At 57.0% G+C, this 12,036-nt stretch overlaps 1 protein-coding gene across 1 annotated transcript; it reads right to left on the reverse strand.

Annotated features, from left to right (window-relative positions):
- Positions 1–599: 599 nt before the first annotated feature.
- Positions 600–8,613, reverse strand: SSC4D (scavenger receptor cysteine rich family member with 4 domains). Its single transcript, XM_048967310.1, has 9 exons — positions 8,589–8,613; positions 6,664–6,696; positions 5,360–5,665; positions 5,129–5,200; positions 4,431–4,745; positions 3,366–3,446; positions 3,004–3,081; positions 1,932–2,243; positions 600–1,195 (listed from the first exon to the last, which is right to left on the reverse strand). The coding sequence occupies exons 1-9, from the start codon at positions 8,611–8,613 to the stop codon at positions 600–602; spliced, it is 1,818 nt and encodes a 605-aa protein (XP_048823267.1).
- Positions 8,614–12,036: the final 3,423 nt, after the last annotated feature.

Genomic DNA, 12,036 nt, shown 5'->3' on the forward strand with positions numbered 1-12,036 from the left:
AACAAACAAAAAAGGCCACTTCATTTTTCTCTCCAACAGGCGTTCTGGAGGAAAAGCTTCAGCAGGGTTTTGGGAGCCAAAGGACGCCTGGCCCCAATGCCTGGGGCAGCTCTGGGGGAGGGGGAGACACTACTGCTGCCTGGGCCCAGCTGTGTCACTGTGGGCTGCACTGCAGCACAAGCAGTGCTCCCAAGGGCTGTGCCCAGCAGTGCACAGGGTGTGGATTCTCTGGTACCTCGTATGGTGCTGGGTTCATTAGGTTTCCTCCTGTAGGAGCTTCTCCCTCCCCCTTCTGCCTATTTTATAGGAACTAATGGGAACGCCTCAGCTCGGCGACCTCTACCCTGTTGCCTAATTTGGGTGAAGTCAGCCAGCAGATTCACAGGATGGAGGGGCACGCTTCCAAGCAAGAAGCACACGTAACATCTCATCTGAGCGTGCTTGTCAATGCTCCATCCATCTGATTTAAACCTTGACTGTTCTCCTGACACATTCCGAGTCCCACATCCCTCCTGCCCCACTTCCCACCCCCCCTCTCCGTGTGCCCCCCATCCCTCCCCCCCATCCTCATACCCAGGATGGTCCCTGCGGGTGGGTGGTCATAGGAGGCTGCAGACCACGCTGGCATCCTCCGAGTGGTCACAGTTGTGGACGTCCCAGCGGATGTGGGAGCAGCGCAGCAGTGAGGGCTCGCTGCCCTTGCACTTGAGGTTGTCGAGGAAGATGTAACCGGTGCCGGGGCCGTAGCGTGCTTCTCCCCACGCTGCCACAGCGTGCCCACAGCCCAGCTGCCTGCACACCACCTTGGCATCCCGCAGGTCCCAGGCATCGTCACACACCGTGCCCCACTGGGACAGGTAGAACATCTCCACGCGGCCCTCGCACCGGTGGCTGCCGTTCACCAGGCGCAAGAACCCTGTGGTGGGACATTGGGATGGGGTGGAGGAGAACGGGCTCACCCCAGCCAGGCTGGGCCAGGGAGTGCCTCGCTTCTCCCAGCTGCATCCAAACCACCTCTGTGCCAGCGCCCATAGGATGCTCACCATCCTCCAGATGGGTCGGGGCTGACGTGGTGGTGGCAGCGGTGGCTTCTTGGAAATGGTCTCCTGAGTCATCAGCACCTGATGAGGCAGGGCAAGGTGGGAGGAAGATGATTTGGGGACATCCTGTGCTCCCCAGGACCAGCTCAGAGTCCCTGTGCATGTGGCATGAGGCTGGCAGGGGAAGAAGAAGCAGCACCCATGTCTTCTTCACCCAGCCACAGCACTGCAGTGCTGCTGTCCTCCCTGAGTCCGAGTCACAGAACATCCCAAGGTGGAAGGGACCCACAGGGTTCACAGAACCATACAACTGCAGAGCCACTGAGGCTGGAAGAGACCTCCAAGATCCCCAAGTCAAACCCCAGCCCACCCCACCATGCCACATCTCCATAGAACACCTCAAGGGATGGTGACCCCACCACCGCCATGGGCAGCAGTGCCAATTCAGCACCACTCTTTGGAGATGAAATTCTTCCTAATATACAACCTGAGATCACCGAGTCCAACTCATGGCTCTACACAGGACCCCCCCAGGTCCTATGTGTGTGAGGGAGGTAGCCCAGTGGGTATGGGGAAAAGCCACTGTGGGGATGAGAGGAGTCATGGGGAGATGGGGGGAGCCCCCTGGGCACATGAGGGAGCCTGGGAATGAGGAAGGAGCACCTCTAGGTAGGGGGTGCAGGTCCTGGGGAGGTGGCCCAGGTCCCTGAGCTCCAGGCTGTGCCCACTGCCTTTGGGGGGCAGAACCTTTCCCTAACCACTGTGCAAAACGGACCCCATGCCAGAACCTGGGCCAGCAACCCCATCCATCCTCCTGGGACCGCACTCCAGTCCTACATCCCACCCCCGCCCAGCGAGACGGACAGGAGGGGCGATGCTCAGACCACGCACCTCGGCACACCACGCCCGCGTCCTCGTGATGGCCGCAGTTGTGTTGCCCCCAGCCCAGGTGGAAGCAGTCGGCCAGGCGCATCTCGTGCCCGTCGCACCCCACGTTATCCAGCAGCACGGGCCCGCTGCCGTACCCGAAGGAACCCAGGACGGTGGCGGAGACGGCGGGCCCGCAGCCCAGCTGCCGGCACACCACCTGCGCGTCGGGGAAGTCCCAGTCGTCGTCGCACACCGTGCCCCACGTCCCGCCGTGCCGCACCTCCACCCGACCGCGGCAGCTCCCGTTGCCGTTCGCCAACCGCACGCCGCCACCTGCGGGTGGGCGCCCGCACAGCCACTGCGGGAAACGGGAGGGGGGGGAAGGAAAGGGAAGGGGAGGAGGCGGGGGGAAGGGTGGAAAAAGGGGTGGGGAGCGGCTGGGGGAGTCCCTGGGAGGGTGGGGATGGAGGGGGGAGCGCCGGGTGGAGGCGCTGGGAGGATGGGAGGAGCGCCCTGAGAGCGTGGGGGAAGGATGGGGAGATACGGGGAGGTCCCCGTAGGGATCCCGTCGTAAGGGGAGCCCTTTGGAGGCGTGGGAGGAGCCGCGGAAATGAGGGAGGCAGCCCAATGGGTATGGGGGTAAAGGCACTGCGAGGATGAGGGGAGTGAGGGGAGATGGGGAGATCCCTCCGGGCATGTGGGGGAGCTCTGGGAATGAGGAAGGACCACCTCTAGGTAGGGGGTGCAGGTCCTGGGGAGATGGGGGAAGGATGGAGAGATGGGGAGAGCCCCTGGGGGGTGGGGGGAGCCCTGAGAGGATGAAAGGAGACTCCTAGGGACGTTCGGGGAGCCATGGGAATGAAGGAGTATCCCTATGAGTGTGTAGTGAAACCTCTGGGATCATGGGAGGAGTCATGGGGAGATGGGGGGAGACCCTGGGAGAAGTGGACACACATGTGGGGTGATCCCAGGGGCTGTGGGGCAGGCCCTCCCCCTGGGGAGATGGAGTCATGTTCCCAGGGCAGTGAGGGAGCTGGGACAGGAGGACCTTGGGCTGGGGGCTGTGCCAGACTGATGGCAGCCACATGCTTACTTTCCAGCTCAGCAGTGATGAGCACAGTGGTGATCACCTCGGTCGCAGGCGAGGGCTGCTCGTGGCCGTCTGTCACTGCTGAGACATGGGGACACATGGGTGCTCAGTGCCTGGCCCCAGCACACACTGCCCCTGCTCTGAGCCACAGCCAGCACCACGGTGGCCCCATGGCAAAATCCCTTGATGGTGAGGAAGAGGTTCTTGGGACTTGCCATAGGGAAGATCACCCAAGAGAGCCCCAGAGCCTCACCAAGGTGCACCTGGACCCATGTGAGTGGCTGGCCATGGAAAGGGACAGCCCAGAGAGCTGCCAGTCCTCAGAGCCCTCCCTGCTGCGGCACTGGTTGCTGCCAACACCATACCTGTGGCTGTGGCAGTGAGCATTTCTTCATGGTCCAGGGCCGTGGAGGTGGTGAAGGATGTGATGGTGGATGTGTCCAGACCTGCAGGGAGACAGAAGGACAGGGGTAACAGGCAGGGAGAAGCTGCAAAGCACATAACCCTCTAGCTGTGACACCAGGATGCAGAGTGGAGTGGTGTGAGGAAGGAGATGGAGATGGTGGAGGAGAGGGAGATGATGGACATGGAGATGCAGATGATGGACTGTGGGAATAGAAGAAAAACTGCTCAGAGCAGCAGCTGTGGAGCAAGACAAACAGCATGAGAACCAAGGACACCTCTAGAAGAATGAATGTCTCGCGGCTCTGACTGGATAATGGTTGAAGAGTGTTTGTAGAATGCTCTGTTGACACGTGAAGGTGGGTGGGAAAGTTGTAGGGGTGGATGGGAGAGCCAGAAAAAGAAAACTTGTGAAGGTATGTAAGTGATGTGAGAACTTGTTATAAACAATTTGGGTCCTACACATCTGAGTCCGTGCAGCAGATGCTGCAAAGGACTTCCTCCATTCATACTGCCTGTAGATGGAGGTTCTCCAGCCCTATGCAAGCGTTACAAGGGCTTTTTTGAAGCTGGATACATCAAATATTCACCAGCTGTGCTTGAGCAGCAGAGGCAGGGTGTGAGCAGCCAGCCTCACCACCAGGCCCAAAGCTGCATTCCCTGAGTCCTGCCCCATCTGATGGGCACTGAGTGCTGCCACCCACCCCCAGCACAGGATAGCCCGTGTCTGGGAAGGAAAGGAGCATCCTTAGAAAACTAGCCCTTCCTCTCCATCAGCAGCTTTGTTAGCAAATAGCAGAAAAGAAAAGAACCATAACTTCTTGCTCCACTCGTTATCCAACATAACAAGGGAGTTCAAGGGAATTATTAACAACATAAATGGTAATCAGTGGGTAATGGCAGGGCTGGGCAATGCAGGGAGGAGGCAATCCCAGTGGCATGCCCAGCCCTGGCTGCGCTCCCTCCCTCCTGTCCCAGCCAGGCAGGCTGTTTCTGTGCAGGGACGTCCCATCCTCGTGCCCCATTACCCATGCAGATGACCCCGGCATCCTCGTGGTGGCCACAGTTGTGGATGCCCCAGCCGAGGCTGTAGCAGGCGGAGAGGATGGGCTCGCTGCCCTCACAGTTGACGTTGTCCAGCAGGATGTGCCCCGTGCCGTAGCCGAAATAGGCGTTGCTTTTGTACTCCAGAGCCTGGCCGCAGCCCACCTGCTTGCAGACCACGCTGGCGTCGCTCAGCCCCCAGTCATCGTCGCACACTGTGCCCCAGCTCCCCTGGTAGAAGATCTCCACGCGGCCCTGGCAGGCGTCTGCCCCACTCACCAGCCGGATGCGGCCGTCACCTGGAGGGTGACAGATGGGGGACAAGTGTCTTGCTGTCCCTTCAAGGTCACCGGCCCACAGAAGTGGGATCTGGATGTGCTTACGGTGGTGAAACTGCCCAAGTTTCTGGAAGAGGATCTGCTTTAGGGCAGCACAATTTATGGGATCCTGCAGAAATATCTGAACCAGGATATGACCATGAAGGTGGAGGTTCTGGGGGTCTTCTCTTGGCCAGCCCAGCAAGGCTGTCTGGTGGAGGGGAAACACTGGGATGGTGGGTGAGATGATGGGCGATGGTGGAGGATGGGTGATGGGAGGTGGGTGATGGGTGATAGGATGTGGGCGCTGCTCTCTGCCCGCCCCTTGGAGAGCTCCCAGCCAGGTCAGGCCATGAGCAGCTCACCTTCCCCATTCTGCACCGAGGCTGTAGCAGTCCTGCTGGTCGGTCCTTCGCTTGCTGATGTGGGGGAAAGCTCTAGAAAGGGAATGAGAGATGGCATCAATTTCTGCCTGCAGAAACCCTCCCAGAAGTGAGCTGTAACCAGGGTCCCTGCTGTGACTATATATACACTTAATACAAACAATACTATTCTGCCAGCCGCATGCTGGCCCTGAGGGAACCAAGCCTTATTACCATTGCAGACCACAGCCACGTCCTCGTAGTGGTAGCAGTTGTGGATGCCCCATCCGTGGCTCCAGCACTCGCTCAGTGCCGCCTCCTGGCCCTTGCAGTCCACGTTGTCCAAGAAGATGGGCCCACTCCCCTGCCCGAAGGTCATGGGTGCCGGCAGGGCGATGGCATGGCCGCAGCCCAGCTGCCGACACACAACGTTGGCATCTACGATGTCCCAGTCATCGTCACACACTGTGCCCCACGAGCCGTTGTAGAGGATCTCCACGCGGCCCTGGCACCGGCTGGGCCCGTTGGCCAGGCGCAGTTCTGCAAGGACGGCCCAGCGCAGAGCTTCAGTGGGCAGCTGGGAGGGCAGCACCCAGCGTCCAATGGACCCACAGCCTTCGGAGGGCCTGGGGCCATTCTGCACCAAATCTCTGCTCTCTGGACCAAATGGGTGACTCCTGGCTACGGCAAGCTTTCTGCCCTTGTGTTAGTTAACACCACGTCAGCTTGATGGTGGCCTTGGTGACAGGTGGTGGATGCTGCTCATGGGTTGGAAGCAGTGGACATGGACATCCCACACAGCTTTATGTCACTGCACTGGGTGCAATGTCACCTTGTCATCTGCGTTATCAGGCACAGGAGATAAGCCATCCATGGGACAACGCAGGTGAGAAGGTGCGATCATCTCATAGAATGACGGAATTGCTGAGGTTGGAAAAGACCTCTCAGATCCCCACATCCAACCCCAGCCCACCGTGCCTGCTGACCACAGCCCTCAGTGCCACATCTCCATGGTTCTGCAGCACCTCCATGGCTGGGGGCTACCCCACCTCCCTGGGCAGCTGTGCCACTGCAGCAATGCTATTTCTGAGAAGAAATATTTCCTAATATCCAACCAGAGCCTCCCCTGGTGCAACACAAGACCATCGCTTCTCATCCTATTGCTGTTACCTGGGAGCAGAGACTGCCCCCTCCCTAACCCCCTCCCCCCCTGGCTATGACCATGTCCCAGTGAATATGGCCATAGTTGAAGTGGTGGCATAGAAATGCTTTCCCAAGCTGCTGGCAGCGTGGTGTAAGCAGCCTCAAGGGGATCGTTCAGGGGACGTGGTGAGTGACATGCAGCTAGCAGGGAGCAGCGAGGTTGCACTCGCCTGATCATAAGCAGAATAAGGATAATAAAGAATCTGTATTTCCTTTCTGTAAAAGAGGTTCAGCTTTCTGTTGCTGCTCTTTGTTCAGAACCAACACGCTGCCTCTCCGAGGCATTTTTCAACAGCAAAACCTGGAGAAGAGCGACTCGGAGAGAAGAACCTCACCTGGGAACGGCGGCGGGGCGGGCTCGGAGGTTCCTGAAACAGAGAAGGCAGGGCTGGGTCCCACAGGATGCAAGGAAGGAGGTGGCAGGGACAGGGGAGCTGCAGCTCCCCCAAATCCTTGGATGGAATGTGATGGAGAGGTGCCAAGAGTGGCCATTAGCAGCTGAATGAAACCAAGCTGCTCTCCTGGCACGCGCCGAGGAGTTGCTAGCTTCCAGACAGAAGCAGCCTTTCATTCCTGCCTTTCCTCTCCTCCCTGCCATTGTTTGGCTGCCAGCAGCTTGCTTTATGAGCGCGGTGAGTGACAGCAGCAAGCCCCGGAAAAATGGTCCTGCCTGCCACGAGAGCCTGCTGGTGGTTCCTGATGGGAAACGCTGCTCTGGGCACCACTCAATGCAGTCTAAGTCTTTTTTTTTCTTTTTCCTTCTCTTCCCCCCCCCCCCCCCCCCCACACACACACACTGCAGTCAGCATTTTGCAAGCCACATATTCCTATGTATCAATGCAGCTGATGGCATGCAGCCACCCATAGGGGGAAAATGAGCGATCCTGAAGTGGGGAGGGCTGCAGGGGGCTGCTGCAGGGCACCACACAGATCTGCCTCCTGCATTCACATTTGCCACATTGCAGTGGTGCAGGCACCTGGGTAACACCTGCTTCTGCAGCACTCTCAGCCAGAAAAAAACATACGATGCAGCCCCAAAAACATGGGGGGGGGGGGGGGGGGGAGCCTTAGGATGCTTGGCAGCAGTGGGAGCTGGGGTGTGAGATGGGGCAACGAAGCTGCTGTGTCCCTGCAGCCATCTCAGAATCCAACAGGGAAGACCAAAGGCTGCTAGCCTTTCTGGAACAGTGATTTATTCTGGCTTGTATGGATTTTTAGCACTTTTAAACCATTTTAACAAGCAGCAGATAAGAAGGACATTGTTAAATATTCAATATCCATCGCCCGTTAGTCAGAATCAAAGCTCTGAAGTATTTATTTCAGAGCATCCTCCAGCAAAGTCAAGAGAGACCTGAAAGATATGCACAGTGTGTCCACACTAATGAGGAAAGCCATCCTGGAGAACAGAGCTCCTGGCTCCCTCTGATCCAGCTCACAAAGCCCAGAGAACAAAGGGAACCGCCTTGAGGTAAACACAGCCCCTTTCAAGTCACATCTCTGAATAAAACCACCAAAATAGGACAAATCGCCCTCTGATAGGACTTAGCCGTGTCTATTCATGAAGAGAAACAGCAGAGCTCACCAGTGGGGCCGAGGAGGAGGAGGAGGAGGAGCAGGAAGGAAGGCAGTGCCCCACATGACATACAGGGACCAGCGCTCATCGCTGCTCTGGGGTCCTCTTGCTGTCCCTGCAACATGCAGACACCAGCATCAGCCTTTGGGCAGCAATCACGTCAAAATACGGCTCCAGATGGGATCAGCTGAGAACAAGAGGTGTTTTTTGCGTAGTGAGATGGGGGTCACTTTGGACCTTTAGGACTGGGCTTCTGCTGAGGCACAGGGCAGCAGGAGAGATCTTGCCCAGCATGAAAGCCCAAAGGTTGCGGCATGGTGCCACCACCCACCCTTCTGGAGATGCCTCCAAAGCTGTGAGAAGCATGCTGTCCTCATCCAGGTGCAGTTCATCCCTCAGGAGGAGCTGGGAATGGGCTCCCCACCCACACAGGCACTTCCCAAATCACCAAGCAAACCTAGATCTCCAGCAAGCCACACCATGCAGCTGCCTTTTGGGATGTGATGGTGATTCCCATTGTGCAGAAAGTCACAGCCCACATTCTGGGAGGCTCCCATCACCCTAGCTGAGCTGCCAGCCCCATGGCTCCTCCTGTGATGCTGTTGCCAGGCTGTCACTGTGCTGTCACCCATGGCCAGCCCTCTCCATCACAGAACTTCTCTACAAAGGATGAGTCCCAGCTCCCACCCCACTCCTGCACTAACATGACCATGGTACCTCCCACCCCCGTGGGAACACCTATGGGACCCCAAGACCTGCACTGCTCCCAGTCCTTGGGAAAAAAGAGGCATTCGTGTGGGAACACAGGTCTGGTACCACAGCATCACATCATTCATCCGTGGGAGGAGATGCAAACTCCATGGGGACGAGATGGAAAGCAAGCATGGAGAAAATGAGGAAAAGATTAAAGATAATAAGATGCAATTTCCCCATGATTTGCTGCTCTCTTCACCAGCTGCTGCTGGAATGGTGAACATCTGGCTCTGCTGGATTCTTACTGACAGCACAGGGTGGTGACAGCACTGCTTCCATCACCCGGGCATGGCATGGGAGAGCTCAGCCCACCCTTGGGCTGCAGGACTCAGCCCCTTCCCATGGAGCCGCCATGCAGGATGCAGCCCCTGCACATCCCTGTTCGTGCCATGGGGCTGCTGCCGGCCCGGTGCTCAGAGGAGATCCTCCAGCAGACAATCAGCTCAGTTACGGGGCTCGGAAATCAATCTAGTCCCTAACATTGCATTTCTCAATACTCCATTCATGCTTATTCCGCTCCGAATAATGTCGCCTTTTGTCCCGCCAGCCCTCCCCAATCTCTGGCAGAGAGTGGCTGACAGACGGCCGGCACACTGCCGTGGGCCTGCAGCCCCTTAGCATGCTGCCTGCACCAGCCCTGGTGTGGGGGAGCGTCCCTCCTGCATCCATGCTACATCCATCCCATATGCATCCCACATCCATCCCACATCCACCCTGTATCCATCCCATACCCACTCTGCATCCACCTTGCATCCATCCCACATCAGTCCCGCATCCATCCTGCATCCATCTCATCTCTGCTCTGCATTCACCCTGCATCCATCCCACAACCATCTCACATCCATCCCATATCCTTTCTGCATCCATCCCACATGTATTCCACACCCATCCCACATGTATTCCACATGCATCCCATATCCATTCCACACACATCCTGCATCTACCCTGCATCCATCTCACATTTGTCCTTCATCCATCCTGCATCCACCCCACATTTATCCCACATCCATCCCCACACGCACTCCTGCCTCCCGTTCCCGTCCCAGCACTCCATAAAGCATTAATCACTGAGATGCTGAGCATAGTCCCTGCTATACCTATAAAGGTGAACCCCTACTTTTCCTCCCACAGAAAGTCCCAGCTCTGTTTTCACCCCAAAGAAGGCAGATCTCAGCAAATAAGCTGTGAAAGCTCCTTCCTTCAATCTGGACATGAGAGAGATTTGGTGCAGCCTGGACTGACCCTGTTGCAAAAGCAGTGTTTTCCATCAATCCACGTACCTGTCTGCTGTTTTCTTTCCAGTATAAAGATGATGTATTTAAACCCAGATATAAATATTCTCCTTTGTAGTCAATAAAACTGCTGGCTGGTTAGTTAAAAAAAGAAATGAAAATTAGTCGATGCAATAAATATTACAGTGGGGATAAAGGAGGAAAAAAAGCTAACAAGGAGGAGAAGAGGCTTCCATTCATCTGCCGAGCAGCTTCTGGCTTCATCCTGTGTCACCCTGCAGGCTCAGGGCTGTGGGGCAGGACGGCTGCCCGGCCCCATCGCGGGGTGCTGGGCACAGGGATGGCTGAAAGGGAGGAGGAGAAGGAGAGGAAGAGGAGAGCAAGGAGAGCAAGGGGCCGCTCAGCGGGGCATGGCGGTGGGACTGGCTCGGGTTTCAGGGCAGCTGGCACTGGGAGCACTGTGACTCCCCAGGGCTGGCTGAGGGCATTCCGGCTCTGCTTTCCTCCTCCTGCACTGCCAGGATCTGTCCCACTGACACAGGCAGGACATCACCCTAAACCCACAGTGCTCTCCGCGTGCTGCTGGGTATCCCCAGCACGTCCATGCTGCACGCAGTGCACAGGGCATCAGCGGTACCTGCGCTCTGCTTTTCTGAGCATAGCATCAAGGAGGTGCTCTCCAGGGTGTCCAAAAGCACAGGATGTGGATTATTGGTGTTCACCCACCTCCCCTTCATAGGAAACCCTCCTTCTGCTTCACTCTATGTGCTACACTCTCTGGGCTTGCAATGAAGTGTGTTTAACCACAAGCCTGGCAATAAAAGTGAAAGAAAATTTGAAAGCAATTGGGTAGGAGGAACATATAAAATGTGGTGGTTTCATGCTCTTGCAAAGCTTCAGCAGCGTGGGCACTGGGGTGTGCTGTTGGCTCTGATAAGCTGATCCCAGGGGCAGTGAGGTTCCTATCCTGCCCCTCCTGCAGAGGTGCCCATGCCCACAAGTGCTGGGATTTGGGGTTTTCCTTGGCACAAAGCTGGCTTCAAAACAGCTGTCACTGACGGCACCATCACCCATCTGCAGGCACTGCCTTCTGTGGGTTCGGTAATTAGCAATTAGGCACTGACTTTGTAGTTTGCAGGAGCAGCAGAGTTCTAATGAGTCTGTTCACAAACATCAGTTTCAAAGGTGTCTTTAAAGTCTTTTTTTGCCCAAACTTTGCAAAACTCCCAGCCGCCCTGGCTCCCTGCCATGGCTGGAAGCAATCACTGCACAGCCTCTGAACCACACAAAGCAAAGCAAAGCAAAGCAAAACACACAGCCGTCAGTCGTAAGCTCTGGGATGCTCTCCTAGTTAAGACGAAGACATTTTCTGAGAGCCAAAGGAGGGGATACTGCAGCCCTCAGGAGGCTGTGTGCTGGCACAGGGCTGCGGTGAGGTGGCTGCCAGGGGACGAACCCGGCCCTGGACAAACGCCCTTTGTTTGTCCTGTAATCTGCTTCCTGACTGATGTGCTGCAGGTCCCACCTGCGCCAGGTGGGAAGGAGAAGCCCAAGGACGGCCTGCAGACAGCATGGGTGGGACTGTGCAGGTGGTCCAGCAAGGCAGGACCCTGAGTAGTGAGCAGCACACGGGGAGCTGCAAGCTGGAGGAAGGACGGCTGGCACTTGGCTGAGTGCGCAAGCAGGGCTGGCCGTGTGCAGGTGCTGCTGGGGAGGGAAACCCGAGCCCACGGGAGGCGCAGGCACAGCCCATAGGAGATGCAGTGCTGCACATGGGAGGTGCAAGCAGCAGGACACTGCTACACGGGAGAGGTGGCTTCCCCACCGTGTGACACACTGATAGATGCACACACACCGTATGCACACTCTCACATTATCACACACAGCTGCACACACTCGCAGCCCCAAGATCACACATGCTATAGACCCTATCACACCCCTATAGGCAGGGACTCCTGACACTACATCAGGCTGCTCAAAGCCCCAGCCAGACAGGACAGGAATGCCTAGAACAGCAGCTGGGCTGAAGGAACAGCATGGAGCTCATCAGAGGAGGCTCAGGCAGGATATAAGGGAAGCCCCAAACCCGCTCCATGCAAATTGCAGCAGGAGGCTGCAGCTTGTGACATCCAAAAGGACAAAAGTGACAT

This window comes from Lagopus muta, chromosome 20 (genome assembly GCF_023343835.1).
Source record: "Lagopus muta isolate bLagMut1 chromosome 20, bLagMut1 primary, whole genome shotgun sequence".
NCBI lineage: Eukaryota > Metazoa > Chordata > Aves > Galliformes > Phasianidae > Lagopus > Lagopus muta.

Excerpts from the sequence above, each read along its gene's own strand:
- SSC4D (XM_048967310.1), bottom strand. The coding sequence starts at position 8,613 with ATGGTCATGTTAGTGCAGGAGTGGG. Across the intron at positions 5,201-5,359 it reads CGTGGCTGTGGTCTGCAATG|AGCTTTCCCCCACATCAGCA; the intron begins GTAATAAGGCTT and ends TTCCCTTTCTAG. Across the intron at positions 3,082-3,365 it reads GCTCACTGCCACAGCCACAG|CAGTGACAGACGGCCACGAG; the intron begins GTATGGTGTTGG and ends CCCATGTCTCAG.